Genomic DNA, 19,687 nt, shown 5'->3' on the forward strand with positions numbered 1-19,687 from the left:
CTCTTTAGGGGTTGGGAGGGGGGTGAGTGAGCGACTATTGTGGTTGTATTGCTAGCTTGGGTTAAACCATGACTGTTATAAAATTAATCATATTTCATGATACTTGACCATAATCAGTCTACTGTAAAGTGCACATTTGATGTGCTGTTATTCAACCAAGACACTGCTATTTTTTGCCAAGAACAAGGAAGGTGTAAAACTTTCCACAAATCCAGTCCTACACACCTTCCTTTACCCAGATGCCCCAAGGACTTTCTGCAACTTTCTCACATAAATAAAAGCAAAGCCAAGCTAAATCTAAAACCAACACACAGTGTCATCTGATCCTGTCTGATCTAGCCAGGGAATCTTGATAACAAGAACTCTGGGTTTTCTATTTCTTTTTAACACATATAGTTTCAGGAAAGTGTTCCTGACTTAAACTTCTTGCACAGGATGAGATCACCTGTTGCAATGGAGCTGATGATAGTGTGGCTCATTGCTGCCCAAACTGGCACGACCAATGTGTTTTGCCTCTCTCCCCATCCTTTTCTCAGCTACATGGTCCCAGCCAAGCTCTGGCACTCATCTGATCCTGCCCTGGGTCAACTGAGCTCACTAAACCAGCAGGAAAGTAATTCAGTAAAAAACAAAAAGCAGGATGCTTCTACCAGAAGCAAATCCAACCCTTGCCCTGTGCAGATGGATTCACTGGCCAATTCATGCTTCTCTGAAACTTCTCAGAAAACAGTGGAAAAAATGACTAACATTTTAAGGCAGATGCAGCAGTTTTAAGTCAATTGGGAAACCGCGCTCTTCACGTTTTTAAGACATTCTGATATGAAAAAATGAAAAGGGCTTTTGCTTACCATTTGTCTTCTGTTCTCTACCAGGTGGATGCCAACAATCCCTAGGAAAGATCCAAAGCCAAGCTAAGGCAAAGAACAAAACCAACAGAAACATGTGAGATCAGCTTATTTGGTCAACATATCAATGCATTACAGTGATACCTGAGCTTATGTATCACACAGATGGGCTAACTGGGGTGGATCAGGGAAAAGGGTGGAAGTAACTGCTGGATATAAATCATATGGGAAATGACCAGAACTGTAGCTCTTTGATATTTCAGAGCAAACTTGTCTTGTAGTAAACAGAAGTCTGTATAGACATACTCTTCTATAACCTAGCTGCTTTTACCATAGTAATGTATAGTTTTACACACTGTAAAGCAAAAACTAAGTGAAACAGGAGAAAAGAACACTTACATTTAGCCCATACATAGTTGTTTTGGGAAATTGCAAACCTATAGGCAACTGCAGACAAATAGTTTTCCTCGAAAAATGGATACGTTGCAGCCATGCAAATGACTCAAGTTCAAACCCTAGGGTTGAGTTTGTTTGGTTTTAATGACTAAACACTATCACACATCCCGGAAAATGTTCTTGCTAAAATTCTACATGGACTAGCACAGTTAGTTTCAACATGGGACAGCTGCAGGAGAGAGAAGAGGAAGGGACACTGGAGCAAGCTGGCCTCACTATTCCTACCAGCGCTGCTTCAACACCAGGCTGGTAGGAAAAGCCTCCTCCTTGTGACGAGCCCGTGAAGGTTTGGAGAGGTAGAAACTCCTTCAACTCACGGTTAACATGAGGTAAAGCACCAACAGGTGATAGTGACCTCTCCTCAGACCTTCCTGGAGCCAGGACTCCTGCTGGGCTCACACAGGCTTGCAGAAAATAGGTCTCCTTGATACAGGGAATTAACAATTAACTAATTAACACTTAAAAAACTAACACTTGACACTTAAAGAACTAACCTGTTAACCCACATCACTATTGCCTAGCCTTGCTTAGCTCTGTGTAACTTATTGTATGAAAAACAGGACTTCACTGATGCCTTGCAAAAATAATAATCCTTGGGTGAACTAGATTACAGAAACTTGGGCACAGGACAGGAGATACGCCAGTTTTAACCAACTCAGCAGTCTGAGACCTAACCAACTCATCACACTGGATAAAAGGTGACCGTGGACAGAGAAAGAGGACCCGGGTTCACGATCACTGCGCAGCTGCAACCAGGAGGAGCCAGAGGTGGAGACTATGGAAATAGTCTCCCGGAACTCATTGTAATACGAACCGCCTTCTTGGGGACGGGTTATGAATATGTATAGGCATTCTTAAAACTTTCATGAATATGTAACACTTTACTGCATTTAACCAAGCTCACAGGTACTGTAATTTTACAGATGCATTGGGTGAAATGATTCCCCATGTGTCCAGCGTCGTAAATAAATGCATACCTTCCTTATAACTTCAAGGGTTGTAAGGTCATTCCGCGCCTCATCCTTAGTGCCACGCACCTGAGATATACCTGGCCTTACCTCAGAAGCAGCCCCAGCAGGAGAGCAGGTGTCAACAGGCTCTTTCCATGGAGCTCCTTCCTTGCCTTGCCTGATCACACACTGCCCTGAGGTTACTTCAGCCTCAATCCCCTGTCACTTCCACGCTCCTTGCTCCCCACTTTGCCTGGGCTGACACCTCCCCCAGCCCTGACACAGCCCCAGACAGCCCCTCGGCTCCCACCCAACCCACCCCACCCCAGGGATAGGCATGACATTTCTGCTAAGGAGTCTAAGCTCCTTTCTGGAACAAGGTCTCTGAATCTGGTTCAAGGCCTCTCCTCCAAGCACAAGTTAAGTTTTTAAGGACGACGTGTCCCAGCCAAGGGCTTGACCAATGCCCGTGAACTCCTGGCTGTTACGCACAACCGCTCACAGCAGAAAGCAAATCCTCTGCAAGCACTTTACTTGCTCGGTATGACAACAGGAATCCGTCACTCCCTCTCAAGAAAGCAAATGTAGGGAAAGATTTGCTGTAAAGTGCTTTGGGAAGATTTATGTGAAAGGGAGGCACAAGGACTAAAAGCAGAGACATTGAAAGAGTGTGCCAATGACAGCTGAGGACAAGAGAGACTTGGAACCCTGAGCAAGGACACTCTGTTCAGGAGACAGCAACTTTGTAAATTAAGACAACTACATCAAAATGACATCTGGTTTCAAGCCACATTTTTCATCCCAACAGGAACAATCCATAAAGCCCCATTTATGGCTGTTGCAGGGGACACAGAGTGGAGTAATATTATCTGTGTGAAGAAGACATGAGTAAATACAGAACAATAGCAATTAAATCAGAAGGAGCAGAACCATAGACAGAGATCGTGATGTAAGCCACAGCATTGCTGAGATCAGTTTAGCTTTTTCTGCCTGTTCAGACAATGGGCTGTTTGGGTTGGGAACTCTGGAAGTCCAGCTCAATATGGTGGTTGGGACAATCAGACCCTGTAGACTCCTGGTTGAAAGATTATAAATATAGCAAATGCAAATAATACAAGCAGTAGTCATAGAGAAGTGACATTAAATATAAGCAATACTTATAAGGAAGTGAGGCTGAAGAATCTCCAACTCTGGCTTTGGAGCTCATTCCACAAAGACAGTCTTAAACCCAAACTGATGATCAGCAGTAATCTACTAAATGCAGACAGACACCTTCCTAAGTGGTTACGTTATAAGTTATATATTTTATGTTAAATTGCTTTGGATATAATAATGCAGATAACACCTAACACAATAAGGATTTATTCAGAAAAAATCTTTTTCCAAAACAAATTACAAGTGAACAGATATGCAGAGAAATTAAGGCACTTAATTCTTCTGGAAGGCAATGGCAACTAAGCAGAAGCTGAAATTATATTATGGGTCTATCCGTAAAGTCCTGCTCTGCCAATGCTTCTAGATGCAAGTAAATATAGGCAAGTAGATTGTCTTATTCACATTTGTAGGTGTTTGCAAGGTAGGGCCTAATTCTGCACAGTTTTTAAGACCAAAATCGCTGACCTAAGGCTGGTGGAGATTTACTTCACCAGCTCTGAAGTTAATACTTTACTACTAAAGTCTATGAGAACTAGACCTTGTTTTTAATTGTAATTAACACTGTCTGACCTCATAATCTTTCTTTCCTTTGAGCCCAACAGTTAAATATGTAGTGTCGAATTCAGTCCCCTGGCTTTAGGTATCTACAAGTTTTGGACCAGTGCTATGTTGGTTTTCTAAGCTCCCTCTACTGTCATCTACTGTCAGCGGAGAGGAGAAGCGCCTTTGGAGAGTTCTTCAACTCATTGTGAAAGAGGCGGCTAAGGTTGTGGGGAGGTGGAGGAGAGGCCACCACATAGTCCATCTACCAATGGAGTCAATAACCTCTGGCCACGATGTGGGAACACAGCAGTGTTGTCATACAACTGTGACCAGGCTTTTGGCAAGATAATATGCAGGGTTTGCATAGCACCTTTAACTCTTGCTAAATGTTTGTGATATTTAGTGTATTAATGAAGTTTACACTGACAATTACTCATCACTCTTTCTGAGTGACTTCAATAATCCATCATATGTGCACAAAAAGAATCCTGAATTTTATGAGAATTATTTAGCTCCAACAATCTTTTGAGGGGGGAAATTATTAATACACAAGGTTTTGTTTACAAAGTGTTCTGATAAACTCTAGCTATTCTATCTGGTTAGTAATGACTCCAAGATTTTTTTATAAATATATTTTAGTAGATCATATTTTTCATCTGAGTCAATAGACATTGTCTTATTTGTAAAAGAAACTAAATGCTGAAATAACCTTTGCTGTGCATATGGGTTTATTAAAGACAATAGTCTGAAAAATAAACATCTTTCTAAGGAAAAAATACAGATAATATGGTCTTCTAAAAGATTTTAATTCAAATTATGGAAGAAGAAGAGACTTCTATCAGTATTAATGTATCTATTTTAGCTTAATGAAAGGAAAATTCATTCTTTCAAGGTTTTATTCTTGGAACTACCTTTTGTTCTATTTTTAAAACACCACTCCTTATAGATCATTATCCCCAAATTATCTTTCTGAAAGACCTGTTCACAGCATGAGACTAAGATGTAAGAGGGCTTGCTTAGAAGGAGCAGTTCTAACTCGCAAATTATTAATGGCAATGCAAAATGTATGCACTGTGTTAAAAGATACATAGGCCTCTTCTCCTGGCATTTCATTCCATAGAGAACAAGAAATAATGGTACCTGACAACACATTTTAGTAGTGGTGGAGCCACATACCTAGGCAGATGCCTAACCCTAAGTACATGAGTTTCTTTCTTCACCTTGCACTGTCTGTCGCCTCTTGGCTGACTTGGGGAGACTGAATGAGGCAGATGGGTCTTTATTTCCTGCCCATATTATTTCTTTCAAAATTCAGCCCAGGAATCTCAAAAAACTTTCTGGCTCCAGGAGTTTCCAACCTTTTGGATATGACCAGTCCCTTCTTCCAGGCCACGGGTGTTGAATTAGCAAGGGCCTGTCAGGGCCACCCCTCCCAAGAAATCATAGAGGCACCCCAGGGCTAAGCAGACACAACTCAAATCTTGTGCCCAGCCCAGGAATGTGCTTAAGTGGTCTGTTCCCAAGGCAAAAACAAGACTAAGGATTTTGGAAGGGGATCTTGTACAAGAGGGCTGGCAGCAAGACTGCACAATAGGACGTTTGGCAGGCTCCAGGGAGAAGCTCCCATGTGCCCATCAGAAGGACCTTCCCTGCAATGGACCCCCCAGACTTTCTGGCACATGAATACAGCAGTGGAGTGGCTCTTTCTGCCATCGGAGTAGTAAACCTCTAAAAGGTCTTTTAAATCTATCCCATGCCTACTGCCTGGTCACTTACATGCCGACATTTAACAGAGATCAGTGGAAAGTCAAGCAGAGGTTCTCACATAGGGCCCTGAGCCCAGCATATGCCTGTGCAGTGCAACCCTAACCCCCTTCTGCCCCCTAACAGCCTCCCCTTTGGGGCACGTCAGAAAAACAGAGCCTAACCCCCTACCTCATCACACATTAGAACTAGAGCAAAACAAAGGAGAATCTCTCTCTTGTGAAATGCATCAAGACTGAATTTTCTCTCTTTTTTTTTTCCACCTTTTTTTTGTTTTGTTTTGGTTTTTAATAAATCAGAGCTTCCCATATCCAGCTGAAAATAATTTATCTGGTTGTACCCAATAATCTAAAATAGGTTTCTTTACTCACAACGATGCCTGGGTAGTAGCCTCCCACGGTCACATTTTCTGTTCTTGTGGTAGCTGCCAGACCTATGGTCAGTATGAAAAAAGACACTACCAGCAGTGAGACTGTGAACCAAAGTGAAGTCTTCTTCCTTTTTGCAAATTGTCCTATAGGGAGTGGGAAGGAGAAAAAAAAAAGAGGTTTTCATTGCAATCATGGCAGAACAAATACAAAATAACAAAAGACTTTCCTTCATTAATCTTTTCTATTGTTAACCCACTGTTGTTCTCTCAGTAAGGAGAAGAGCTGGCAGAAAGCTGAGGGAATTAAAAAACACAGAAGTAGCTTAGCATAGCTTAATCCATGCACGTTGGGTACTTGCATGAGACGAGTTTTTATTAAGCTGAACAGAAAGTCAGTGACAATGATAATCATGCTTGTCTTCAGTAATATTTATAATTAAGTGTTGCTCACATCCATAAGTCAGACCCTGCAGGCCCTACACGCTCACCTACATGAAGTGCCAATTTGACTCTACCTGGGCAGAACATAAAAATTAATATTTTAAACAAGATTAGCAGAAGCTCTGCATGCTATCATGAAAATGAATGTGCTCTTCATATTTACTAGGGTAAGCAAACCAATCTGCATCTCTGCAGCAAAGCTCTAAGGTAGTTGGTCAGGTAATGATATATGGGACTACCTTTTTAAACAGTAGCTGCTCACTGAAATATACTCAGTCTCACTGAGGTTTGGATTCAGATACCCCCAAAGTGAAAAAAAGCAAGCTCATCTACTGCTTTCAGCCTGCTTTAAGCCACTTAATGTTGTTACGGTGATGATATATCTGAGCTGCAAACACAGGTTACTAACATCAGAGCTCCAGCCCAAAGCACAGACTTATGGAAGGCAAGCAATTGGCACATGAGCCTAACTAACAAAAAACACCCAAATGAATCAAACTGTGGTCCCCCTTGTGGTGTTTTTGCTTTGAAAGGCAAGTCAAGAGTCTTATGAGGCTTATGGGGAATGGCTGGGGGAACTGAGGCTGTTTAGCCTGGAGAAAAGGAGGCTGAGGGGAGACCTTATCGCTCTCTGCAACCACCTGAAAGGAGGTTGTAGCATGGAGGGGGTTGCTGTAAGCAAAAGCAGGGGAAACACAGGAAAGTCAAAAAGCAAGCAGAAGCTATTTGCAATATGTCATTTGAGTTATGTGGCCAATTTAAAGCCAGGTAACTTGGCTAAATGTTTACAATTCAAAAGCCAGGCTAGCTTAGTGATGTTTGCAAACCAAGTCAAATAATTTCAATTAATAAGTAAATGCATTTATAACAAAAATCTTATTTCCTGAAATTTCTCCAGTAGAAAAAACAGCCAAAATGAGCCTAGTCTTTCAGTACGAGACACAAGCAAATTTACTGAAGACAAATATCACCTATTGAGCTTACTTAAGTCTCTTTCACCTGTATGTACAAAATCTGCCTGCTAAAAATCAAGAAATAATTCATAGGACCCTTCAGACACCTCCCCCTTAGCCTATGCCCCAGCTGTCTGTCTCTGGAAATTCCCAGTCATTCCATGGAAGATCATTAGGGACATGGAAACGGAGAGGCTCTTCATTATCAATCAGTTCTTCATCAAGTGTATGGGCTTAAAGGCAACATTCAACAAAGCCAGTTCACGTGGCCAAGAGGGGAAAGCAGACTTCAGACTTACAACACCACAAATCAGCTGCCCTTCCTGTAAACTGAAATGATTCATTTAATACATCTACCAGATTTTAATAATATCTGATGTTCTTGCCACACTATCATCTTTGAAAAGTCATAGAGGCCAAGAAATCCCCAATAATTGAAGAAAGGCAAATGTTCCACCTATCTTTAAAAAGGGCCAACATGATGATTTGGGGACTTACAAGCTAATCAACCTCACTTTGGTTCCTGGGAGCCCGAGACTAAAAATATGGAGCAAATCCTCTTGTAAGACATTTCTGGCCACATTAGGAAGAGGTGATCGGCAACAGTCAACATGGATTTACCAGACCCAAATAATGTCTGACCAATCCAGCTGCCTACTATGACAAAATGACTGGACTTGTGGAGCAGCAGATGTCTTTTACCTTAAACCTAGTAAGGTTTTTAACATGGTATCCCACAACATTCTCATAACCCAGTTGGGATGTCATGACCTGGATGGGTGGACAAGCACTTGGTTAAAAAATTAGCTGGATTGTTGGGTTCAGAGGGAGTGGTTTATGCATTCTACTCTATCTGGAGGTCAGCAAAAAGCAGAGTACCATGGGAGTCTGTCTTGGGACCTGTCCCATATAATGTATTCAACAATGACCTAGAGAAAGTGGTAGCATGCCTGCTCAAAAGGCTGGCAGATGACACAAAACTGGGGGGCCAGTCAATAGCCTGGAGGGAAGGGTGGCCATTCAAAGGGCAAAAAAATGGGCCAGCAGAAACCTTATAGAATCCAACAGACAGACAGAGAGTCCTGAGTAAAGGAAGGAACAATGCCTTAAAATGATACAGGTAAGGGACTGCCAGGGTGGAGAGCAGCTCTGCTGAAAAGGACCTGGGGGTGTTGGTAGACAATGAGCTGCAAATGGACCAGCAGTGTGCCCCGGCAACAGCATCCTGGGCTGTATTAACAGGAGCATCACTATTAGATCAGAGGAGTAACTATGTCACTCTATTCAGTACTTTTTACACCACATATAATATCACACCCACTTTTGGAGCCCCAGTAGAGGAAATACATCAATTAACTGTGGTGAATTCAACAGAGGATCCCAAAGAAGGTCAGGGGCTGGTGCACTCATTGTGTGAGAAAAGGCTGAGGGAACAGTGCTTGCTCAGCCTGGAGATGAGATGGCTTTTGGCAGGGCTAGTAGCAGTCTTCCAATGCCTACAAGGTGGTTTTCAAGAAGACAGACTCAGGCTTCTCACAGTGGAGTACAGAAGGAGACAAAAGACAGTCAACATAAACTGAAATGCAAGAAGTGTTTCAGACTGGGTATAAGGAGAAAAACACTCAACATTAGGACAGCCAAGCATTGGAAGAGGTTGCCCAAAGAGGTTGTGCTGTCTCCATCCTTGGAGGTCTTCAAGATTCAACCATGAAAAACCCTGAGCAACCTAGTCTGACCTCATAGCTGACCCTCTTTGAGCCAGAGGTTGGAATAGCAACTTCCTGATCTACCTTGCCATCTGAATTTTTCTATGGTTTTATGATAGTCAAGACAGCTAGACTAAAGGTGGCTTCAGTATGTGTGTTCACATCCACTGTCGTGAAACTGCAGCTGCAATGTAGATATCCTCTAAAGGGATGCAGGAACACAAACCTTCTGAAAGCCCCAAATGCTCCTTAGACAAGTGTTTCTGCAATCACTGAATGCTCTTATAAAAAGTGCCTGAGGAGCCAAGCCTCCACATTTTTCTTGAAGTAACACCTGTACTGGCAAAGGTTAATCAGATTGTATGGAGATAAACTAAGGGTCCAGCCTGACCTCCAGAGTTTTGGTTATAAGTAACAATGTGTAAACAAGAAGGATATGACTTTGATTGCCCAGACTGAGTTTGATGGAAAACACCTTAGGAAAAACATGCTTTTAATTGTAATTGGAGAAAATCAGACGTGGATTTTGTGAGATAAAACAGAAAGAGATGTTATTATTTATTTGGTCATTTTATGGACAGAACTACATTTTGATTTTGAAATTTACACATGCCAGAAGGCATGTATTTACGTGATACCCTTCAATCATGAAATTCATTGATCTTTTAGCACCTGCATCTAAAATCAGAGCCAAATATCCAATCACCTCTTTTACTCTTTCATAATCTGGTTTGGAAACTCCCATAACTACATGTAGTTAGCTATAAACTCCACCCTTAGGAGAGATGACTTACAGGCAGTAAAGGACCCTTCTGGAGCAGAGACCTTGTTCTCAAATGTTGCCAGATGCTCAGAAAAGATGTCTAGAAATCAGGTCAAAATGGGTTTCTGCTCTGTCTGTCTAGGTTTCTTTGGTCACATCAATAAAAATTATTGCTCTGTATATCAAAATGTGTATAATTTCACGTATGTAAGTCACCAGCATATTGTGAAGCCAAAGCAATACTTGTAAAATAGCATAATATCTTCATACTAAAAAAGCTACAGCTGCAAAGGGTTCCTACCATTAGCTCCTTTCTGCTATTCTGTCACGTTGGCTCCCAAGATTTTTTGAGTCTCTGTTTACTGCTGTTTGTAGCAGTTGCCACGCAGTTTTTTGGACCTGTTTTACTGTAGCTACCAGCCAAAACTTGATGCCAGACCGTTCCCTCAGGGCCCTGACCACAGCACAGACAGAGTCTGGCCCAGCCTCCTTCCCCGACACTCTCTGTGGCAGAGCTTGGACGGATGGCTGACCATACATGAGACTAGCAGGTAGATTAAGAACAGAAGAAATGCTGCTGTCAGTGTTTCTAGCTTGAATTTTCTTCTAATGTTCCTGTAGAGCAGGAGACAGTTAATGTACGGTACTGACTTTCCAGTTTTGTAATACTGAAGTGACTCTCAGTCTAATTTTGACATTTATCCCCTTTAACTTCTTTAACAATGATTCAGTATGAACACATAGACTCTTAGTCTGGATCTTACTCCAATTTAGTTATAGTTTCAAATTCTTGTCTCTAGCACACCAAAAATCAAGCATGTAGAAAGAAATCTTCTCATCATACCCTTACAAGCATTAGCTTGAGGCTGGGGTGAATAGAGGGTGTGAACATGTTATTACCTTCTATTGGCAATATTCTTCAGGAGTTTTGGCCAGGGAAGTATTAAGTTTTGATCTTGCAGCAATGGGCACTACAGTAAAAACTGGGAGATAAATCAGAGAGGTAACGCTTCTTCCACATCACTGGCTTATGCTCTGCCTGGCACAGACTTAAATTGTGCACAAAAAGGAACACTCCCAGGAACACTGTCTGCTTTGCTTGCTAAACGTCTGTCAGGCAAAGGACCTGCTTGAGCCACTCAGCCCTGCAACCTGACTGGAAGGAAAGAGAATGTCATTGGGACAAGGAGGAGTGCTGCCAGGGTGCTGCCTCCTTGGGACAGAGAAAGGCCCGTGAACAGAGAAATTGAAATCATCCTCCAAATAAGTAAAAAGAAAAAGTGCCCGCTGAAGACCAAGCTCTGCTGGACTCAGCAAAACCTTTCATCCGTTCCTCAGTTGCAGGAAACAAAATCATATTTACAATGCTCTGTTCATGATGGCTGGGGAATAAATCCCATTTTTAGGAAGACTATGGAAAATGAATGTTTTTTGGGGGAAGGTATAGATTACATTGCTGGTAGCATGCAAAATGGTGTATCTAATGATGAATGGTAGGGTCTGGATTTGAATGAAGCAAAAGGTGAGTTTAAAAGGAGAACAAATAAATTTATGATGAAATGTGTTCATGGACCAGAATGCATCCAGTGGTCAAGGGAAAGAAAGAATAAAGTGAAACGGTATCTCTCAACCTTGGAAAACTTGCATATGATCTGCAATTTAACTCCAGAAAAAGTCTACATTTAGGTCAAAGCAACTATACTTTGCTGGCTTCACCACTCCTTTTAAAATCCAGCTTAGGACATCATAAAGTCTGTTAAAAAGTGTGGGATGATTTTTGGCAAGGAAAGAATTGCTGCAGGATGTGGTAATTTGCTGGGGTCACTATCACATTTGCTGAATATTAGCATCACACAATTTCATACCTTCCTCTTTGATCTAGTTAAGGTGATCTAAATGGAAACATATTTCAAATATGCTCCAGCCCTATGTATTTTAGCATCTTAATATGAGAAAGGGGAGGAAACTTTTGTAGCAAAAAAAAAAAAATTCAAATTTTTTATTACCTAATGAATACTACTCAAAATTGTGACATGTTTCAGTGTGGCATTAATCATATATAATAAGATAATTTAAGCAGAAATTCACCATAGACAGAGGAGTATAGCACCAAAGGTATCCGCTGCTTTGCTGCTATCACAAAAGTATTTAAGGGAAGATCTTTGGAGCTAAATTAAAATTTTTTAATTACTGCAGTGCTGACTTCAGTGCGATCTCTCTCTTGGCTACAGTTATCATTGTGTATTTTCAGAAATGGTTTATGCCAGTGAAATTGAATTAATCCTGCATTGACTCCCAAAATTAAATGTGATGGACTGAGATGCTTAAAAGAGATATTCACACCTGCTATTGGTGATTAGTTTCCCTTTTCTGATTAAATGCTTGACTTGTCCAGAGTGCTGAACTAATTAAACCAGATGCACCAGCATGCATTTCAAGCCGTAAGATAGCAGCTTTTATCAGGCCTGGCTCTTATCTTTATTATGAATTTGTTGAGGAAGAATCCATGAGTGTGATATATATTCAAGACCAAAGGAAACATTATGGTGCTCTTCTATAATTCTATAACAGAAAAGGTAAGAAAAAAAGAAATCCAAACCCACAAACCCTGCTATACTATGTAATACACCTATAGTAAGTGATATCATACAGTAACACCATGACTTCATTGTTTTGGCAACAATTGTTTCACTAATCAATAATTTAATGAGCAGCTAATCACTAGTTTAGAGCTAGCATACAGATTCTTCTTTTGCTGCTGTTTACCTGAAAACATTTTTAAGCTACAGCACATCTTTCACTGCTACCTTTTCAACAGCGATACCATTTTTCTTCCAAGTTAAAGATAAAAATTAAGATCCAATACATTTTTAACTGACTGTTAAGATCCTTGAGTACATAGCAAAGTCTCTGTTTATCCATTCAAACACTACACAAAGTAATTCCTATCAATAAGATCTGTTTTTCCTCTGCTTCAATGAATTTCACTGGAATAATGAAATATTTGTCCTTGCTTTTGCATATATTTCTATTTTTCAGGATGTACGCTCTAAGTACAAGCAGCATGCCACTTTAGCAACGAACCACTAAATTAGTAGAAACTGGAGGCAGGAAACCGCTGCCACCAGGGTCGGATGCGAACTAACCAAGAGCCTGTCACCGCCACCTGCCGCACAGGGCCACCAACCTGCCCTGTGCCAGCTCCACACCCTGCTGACATTTCCACCTGTTCCAGTACCGCAAATGCCCATTTTCACCCAGCGGATCAGGATACCCCTGAAATTCTATTTCTATTAGCGTCCCGTGTAAAGCTATGCGATCGTGTGTTAAACCATCAGCACAGCGATTGATAAAGCGTGGCGGAAAGCTCACTAAAAGAACTGATATTTTTAAACACCTCAATGAACGAGAGTAAGAGAGACAGCGTGACCCACCCCGGCAACCTCAGCCTGAAATCCCGCGGTGCCCCCACTCTGCGGGACACACCGCGGGCAGAGCCCCCGCCTGCGCCTCTCCAGCCCATCAACTAAAGCGCTGAGGCAGCTGCGCGTCCGCGGGGGGAGCTTCTCGCTGCCCCCAGCCTCGCCCGGAGAAGCCCCGCAGCGGCTGCCGGCTCCCGCTCTCTCGCTCCGCTGCCGGGGTGGGTGCCGCTCCGCGCCCCCGGGGCTCCCGCACTCAGCGGGGCAGGAAAGTTGCGGCGGGGACGGTGCCGGGGCTCACCTGTGGGATCCAGCACGGCCAGCGGACCCGACACCGCGGGGGCGGGCGGTGCCGCCGCAGCCATCATCTTCCGCGGGCGCCTCCGCTCCGCGCCTGGCCGCGCTGCGGCCGCTGGCAGCCGCGGGGAGCGGGCGGCCCGGCGGGCCCGCCCCGCGGGGGAGCGCGGCGGGGGGCGGGGGCGGGGCGAGCGGTGCTGCCCCCCCCGGAGCCGGTGGCGGTTTCCGACCGCCGAACCGGCCGGTGGCCCCCACGTCCCGCGGCTCACAGCCCCGCGTGGGGGACGGGGCGGCCGCGGTGCAGCGCACCCCGGGGGTACCGAGCCTCGGCCCTGCCGCCTTTGCCTGCCCGCAGCCCCGCGGGAGCTTCAGCCCGTGATGGGGGGCGCGTTCAGTGGCCGGTCGGTGACCCGTGTGAAACAGGCTTGACCCAGGGCCTGGGAAGGGGCGAGCTGCCTTGTGGCCCCCATGGTCAGGATGGGCACAATGAGTGTCTCAGCCCAGGGTCGCTCAGCCACCGAACACCTCGGCTTCCCTGAGCGCTGCCTCTGTCCCGTTCCACCCAGCCTGCCTGAAAACTAACATGAAGTCCTACAGGGCAGCTCTGGGTGCAGGTCTATTCCCTCACTGCCTTGTGGTTTCTACTTGACGGGGCACAGCTCTCCTTGTATTTTGGTTTGGCACACTTCTCCCACCTACCTATGAACAGCTCCAGACTGACCTTTGAGAATATAGGGGGCAGGGAGGGGCGAGGAATAAGTTTTCATTTGTGCAGCGGTCAATAACCTAATTCATTAGATGTTCTACCCGTGTCCCGGGCTTTGCTTTGCTTCATGGCTTGTTCTTGGCCTATGGCAGGGGACCAATTTGTCACCTGGTGGAGATCAGAATTATCAAGCTTTCCTTTCAGCTTTTCTCTGCCCTTTCTTAAAAAAAGAAAATCAATATCAATCAGAACTAAAACACCACAACAACCAGAAATATTAATAAAATTAATAACAAAACCAGGCATCTTGGAGACACAGGTTAAGGTAGGCACAGGCTAAGACAGGCAACATCAACAGTCAAGAGATACTGTAAGGCTATTCTTTTTTTTTACATGCTATCTATCCATTTCTCAGCCTCACTGGCTCTCTCCTTCTGTGTTGGTTTTCATTCCCACAGCAGACCCTGCCACTTGTCCTGCTGCTACCCAGGACCCGCTGGCTGCTGCTTCTAGTGCTGCCGAATGCAGGGATGTGTGACTTCTGTCTGGAAGAGTCTGGGAACAACTGAGAAACACCCAACAGCCACTGTGCTGGTTTGTTGCCTGCAGTTTCTTTTGCAGGACTTCCCCACAGCAGAGAACGTAAGAACGTTTTTTGTGAACAATGTTTTTGACAGGCTGCCAAGCACTTTGCTTACACTAAGATGTGCTCTCCTGCTTGCAACAAATGCAGCTCTGTCTAACATTCTTGTTTAACTTTTGCTCAAACATCTAAATATATGTGTGTGTATGTAGTTAACTTCTTCAGTCTTCGGCTGATTTCCCCAGAAAATGGTTAGATGAACAGAGGCAGCTTTCTCAGGTACCACCCCTGGTCTGTGAAGTCAAGTAAGACAGGAACTGAGGAAAGCCACAAAGCCACTTTTTTCTCTTTGCGTCCTCTAACATGGAGGGGTGGGAGAAAAGAGAAAAATAAGGATAAAGGTAGTATTTGTACAGCCTGTTAGAAGCAGGTTGAGGTGGAGCGTGCACACTTGAAAACTGACAACGAGAACTCGTATTGTACCTTTGGAGTCTCCTCAGTTCAGTGAATCCGAAGGGAGATCTGTGTGCCACCGACGGTGCTTGCAAGATGCCAGTGCAAAGGCTGCTAAACAGATGCATTCTGGACATGTTATTTAGTACCTGTTAATTAGTCCAATGCATTTTAAGTATGGAAGAACTTACTTGTATGTTTATGGTACTGGTTGTTTCTAAAGCCAAAAGGATTTTTTTTCACATTTTTGATCTGTAACTTGGAAGTGAATTTTCTTAATTAATATTTAAAGGTTTTGTTTCTCAGATGCTTGGCTCATGTACCTCGGTCACATGTCAAAATTAAAACATTTGCTAGATTTGTGCCTAGGAGTCTCTGCACCCCAAAGGTAAGCTGGCAAGGCTATTAGAATTTTTCTAGTATGTCTGTTGCATGGAACATGGGCTATTTGTCAGGATAATTGTTGCATTCTCATCTAAAAAGTACCCTGTTGGCACACAGCCTGAAGGCTTCCGTGATGACATTGATCACCCCTGCTCCTTTCCTGTGGCACACTGCAGCTTGGATGGTTTTTGTCTTTTGTTATACAGGTCATCATCATGCTGGTGAATGCTTTGGAGCTGATGTTGGTCACACATGAAACTTGTATCTTTTGTGTTTGTGAAGTCTTCTCTTCTTTGTTTTAAATAAATCCAGTCTGTTTGGTCATATTTTGTAGGTTAGTGGACCTTCCAATTACTTCCCTCTAGTCTCTATGTCACCGCTACATCTTTCTTAAAGGTTGATGCTTAATGGCTGGGTAATATTAAAAATCATTTTGAATTCTAAGCCTGTCTACCAGCACACTTCTTCCAATATACTAAGCAGTTTCTTCCAACTTTATGTCCTCTCCAAATTTAATATACCTTGTACCCCAGAGCCACCAGTGACAATACTGAATAGTACCAGAGAGTGGAAGCACCTCAGCACTTTCCATCTTCCAGGATCATTGATAGGCATTACTCTCCAGTTACTTTTTTTATCCCTTCTGTAGCATTGTCATTTCCACTGTAACTCTGTAGGAGGACTTGGTCTGGTAATAAGTCCTGTTATATTGGCTTCATTCTCTTGCAAGGGTTATTTTCTCAGTAACCCCTTTTGGAAATCCATTGTGGGCTTTTGGTGGTGGTGGTGGTGTCTTTAGGGAAGGGCTGTTTGTTTGCTTTTAGTAAAACTCAAAGCAAAAAAAACCCCATTCCTTCCAGCCCTCCTCCATGACTCCTGTTCTCAGCAGGGCTTTGTTTCCCAGATCTAGGCTCAGAGTGACCCCGATACTCTTGACTCTTCACCAGAGTACTCAGTCTGCTTTTGTATTCCTCAAAAAGTTTGAGCACTGTCTCCTCCTCCCATTGAATGGACCCCCACCAGAAAGGTAAGCCAGTCATCACTGAGGCTAAACTTGGGATTCTTAATAAGCCAGCTTGCCCAGTCATACAGGGTCATGGCAATGAGGTAAGTAGATTTCCTTTGTTCATAATTTATAAATAGTATTTATTGGCATGGTTACTGGTACAATCCCTCTAGGAATACATTACCTTAGTTCAGCTGAACAGTGTGAGGAAATCATGCAGGAAGTGAAAGGAACAAGAGAAGTAGCCATGAGGTTGAGGTTAATGGCCACTGACTATTTGACTAAAATAGTCGCTGGCTATTAAAAGACAATTGCTGGCTAATTCACTTCAAAAATTCTGCTTCCTGGTGCCAGCCAGTTTCCAAGGTGTGGCGTGGTTTGGTTTTATTAGCAGAAGATTTAGAAGGCTCTGTCTGGCAGCCTAAAAAGGGTCTTCAGAAGGTGTAGCTATTCCTAACATCATTCAGAGGCATCTGAGATAAATGGCACAGGGGTACGTGTTTGTCAAAAGCAGATTTAAAGTCTTTAATTGCTTTCAGTAGACTTTGCACCCATTAATTTGTGCAGTCATTTTTCAACACTATAAACTTTTAGTATTCACAACATGTTGTGACAAGGCGCTCCATGGGTATCTGTGTGCTCTGTGAAGAAGTGGGATATCCCAGTGGGAGCCAGAAGTGAACTGAAAAGAGCAAGATAAAAGTCAAGTTAAATGTCAGGTATATTTAGAATCATAGGAGAATGTACCTGAGGAAAGGTACATTGCCCTTACAAAAAAACCCCAACTGCTACACGATACCAAAATTCATTATGTTGCTTATCTCTTAGTAAAGCTGGATAAAGAAAAGTCAAATGGATGATGCACATAACCATATCAGAGCAACAGTTTTGGGAGAAATGGACTTGACTTTGCTGAAGATTGACAACTGTCTTTTATCTGGGCTGATGACAATGCTGCTTCCTCCAAGAAAAACTTATTGCTTGGTGAAATAAGTGAATTAATCTGATTCAAAGGATTTAGGAAAGGAAGACAAAACAAAATGCAAGGGGTAGCCAAAAGGCAGAGATGAAGGTCTGTTGCAGTAGCTTGGAGACAGGCATAACAAAATGCAAAGATGTCAGATATAACCTATTCAGAGTCCTAATAATTATATGTTCCTGTTAACACAGGCTGTGGAGACACGCCATGTCAGAAGACATACAATCCATTATGTGAACATGCTACTATGAAAATGAAACATGCTAAGGATTTGTGTAAATCTGTAACAACTAACTGAAGTCGCTGTACCCTAATCTTGCTTCATGGAACAGTCAACATGGTTCTAGTAAAACACAAGACTATCTTCTCTGTCAGTTGCCTTCCAAAGGATTGACTCAGTACAGAAGTAAAATCTCTGAAAATGGAATTCTTCCTCTGATGGATTAAAGTGACTTTCTTTGGGTAGTTGTGGGTCAGCAGCTGAGAGGTGTAGAAATAATATACCAGACCTTTGTCAAGAAACTCCTATTAATAGTAATAATCCAGTGTTACGGTGAAGACTGGACAACAGAAAGCCTTTTTATTGGAAAAAAAAAATTATCTAGAAACTAAAGTAATAAAAGGTATTCAGAGAAGTAGCTGATTTGGAAATATTTTTATATCGACAGAGCCTGAGTTTGTGTAAATTGGGTGTGTATTTCTGCAGGATGATTAGTAAAGGTATGTTTGAAATGCACCAACAATAACCCATCAGAAGTGTGACTGAACAAAAAGCCCTCTTTGTGTTGTGAACTGTGACATTAATTTGTACATAGGTAAAAATGTATATACAGATGTGTTTATAACAGTCCAAATAGGAACAGATCATCAATTTTTTCAATGCATGAGGAAACTGCTCTGGAAAATGCAGCTTAAGTTTCAAAAATGTGCCATCACCAAAAGAATAAATCAATCTGAAATACAGATGTGGTAATGATATTTTTATAACAGGCATAATTTCAATTACACTTCTCAGTGGTAAACATAAAGTTTGATTAATTATTTAGCCCATCTCAAGGCATCTTCAATAATTCCTTTAATAGCACAGTGAATTATACTATCCATTCAAATTATATTTTTTTTTAAAGCCCAAAAGTAAGTGAGGCATCCTGTACCTTTCTTCACATCAGCTGGTACCTAATTTAGTCAGGTGCCCTTCATGTCTGCTGTAGCAGACACTGTTAAAGTCAAGGACGATATATAATACAGTCTCAGTGAGGCAAAATAGCATCCTCTCTCTTCCCATGCAAGGTTGTTTCCTCTGTATGTTCTGAACAGCTTTGCTCAGTTCAGTTTTAAAGTCTCAGTTATGAGGCTCTCCTCCTTTCCCTTGACAGGCTGTTTTACAGTTTTATGGAAACTGAGGAGATTTAAGAGTCAAGTTCCATACTGAGAACCACCTCAATAGTTGAAATCTACTGCAACATTTGTCAAACTGATCTCATAATTGTTTTACCAATGCACTCCTTAAACTTCAATAACTCACCGCACTCTTCAGAGACTCTGGACAATGAAATATGAAAATATTCTGACATGCACTGCTGTTTGACTGGATTAAAAATATCTTGATAAGGAGAGCAGCAATATTTGGAGAAGGTGATAGCATGGCTCAACTGGGAAGACGAGAGCAGAAGGAGAGGATGAGCAGAGATGAGTGGGTCAGCCTTTGAAGCTCTCTCTAGAAGAAAGTGCACCAGTCATGGAGAGGTGTCCCAGTAACGTCTCCTTCTTCCTCCCAAAGGGTCCTTAGGAAGCACCTGGGTATTTAGAAGAGGATAAGATGGTGGGCTCTTATTGTGGTCCTGTGTCTCAGTATTTTTACAGTGCACGCATCCATCAGAAAGATCCCAACTGCAGTTTTTTTATTTCACACAG

At 42.6% G+C, this 19,687-nt stretch overlaps 1 protein-coding gene across 1 annotated transcript in view; it reads right to left on the reverse strand.

Annotated features, from left to right (window-relative positions):
- The window catches only part of TMEM255B (transmembrane protein 255B), a gene marked incomplete at both ends in the record, with an annotated part of 75,770 nt that extends 62,037 nt beyond the window's left edge, over nucleotides 1–13,733 (reverse strand). The window contains 3 exons of the mRNA XM_080363524.1: nucleotides 849–911; nucleotides 6,085–6,227; nucleotides 13,667–13,733. Of these exons, the coding sequence (XP_080219650.1) occupies nucleotides 849–911; nucleotides 6,085–6,227; nucleotides 13,667–13,733 (273 nt within the window). The remainder of the gene's footprint in view (nucleotides 1–848; nucleotides 912–6,084; nucleotides 6,228–13,666) is intronic.
- Between the last annotated feature and the right edge of the window lie 5,954 nt (nucleotides 13,734–19,687).

Source organism: Nesoenas mayeri (assembly GCF_963082525.1).
Source record: "Nesoenas mayeri genome assembly, chromosome: 1".
NCBI lineage: Eukaryota > Metazoa > Chordata > Aves > Columbiformes > Columbidae > Nesoenas > Nesoenas mayeri.